The 671-nt window shown below is 45.9% G+C and overlaps 1 protein-coding gene across 1 annotated transcript in view; it reads left to right on the plus strand.

Annotated features, from left to right (window-relative positions):
* Window positions 1-274: 274 nt before the first annotated feature.
* Window positions 275-671, plus strand: part of LOC103770292 (multiple epidermal growth factor-like domains protein 6) — a gene marked incomplete at both ends in the record, with an annotated part of 9,891 nt that continues 9,494 nt past the window's right edge. Inside the window, one exon of the mRNA XM_008937547.1 lies at window positions 275-410. Within this exon, the coding sequence (XP_008935795.1) occupies window positions 275-410 (136 nt within the window). The remainder of the gene's footprint in view (window positions 411-671) is intronic.

Below are 671 nucleotides of genomic sequence, written 5' to 3' on the forward strand. Positions count from 1 at the left end.
TATCATCAGCAAACTTGCTGAGAAGATATTCTGTACCATATTCGAGGTCATTAATGCAGATGTTGAACAGGACTGGACCCAGCACTGATCCCTGGGGGAGGCCACTAGTTACAGGTCTCCAGCTGGACTTGGGTTTTATTGAGATAATGGGTGGGCTGCTCAGAGTCAGTGACTGAGTGACCATGGTGTATCTCCCTTGCACCAATTAAAAGAGAGCTGATTTCATGTTCGTGTCTGAACGCTTCAGAGCTGATGCCCCATTGTGTTTGTGCACTCAAAAGGTTGCCCAAAAGGATTCTTTGGGAAGGACTGTAACAAACCATGCAACTGTGCCAACAACAGCTATTGCCACAGACTCTATGGAGCCTGCCTGTGTGACCCTGGGCTCTACGGGCGCTTCTGCCATCTCAGTAAGTCCCCATGATCCTTCAGGTTTGTTTATTTAACGCGTGCACAATGTCATGGTCTTTAAAAGATTCCATATCATGTATAAAACAAAGTGAGACTTTGGGTTCTGCGATGAGCTGGGAGTAGCATGAGGATATGACTTTTGACACATGCCAGGAAGCCCCAAAAAGCCCCTTTTGCTAGAGGAAAAGATTAAACTGCATTAATCTTTTCCTCTAGCAATTAGTCCTTGCACAAAGGTGAGGACAATAGATAGGGTTGGG

This window comes from Merops nubicus, unplaced genomic scaffold, assembly GCF_000691845.1.
Source record: "Merops nubicus isolate BGI_N331 unplaced genomic scaffold, ASM69184v1 scaffold21923, whole genome shotgun sequence".
Lineage (NCBI taxonomy): Eukaryota > Metazoa > Chordata > Aves > Coraciiformes > Meropidae > Merops > Merops nubicus.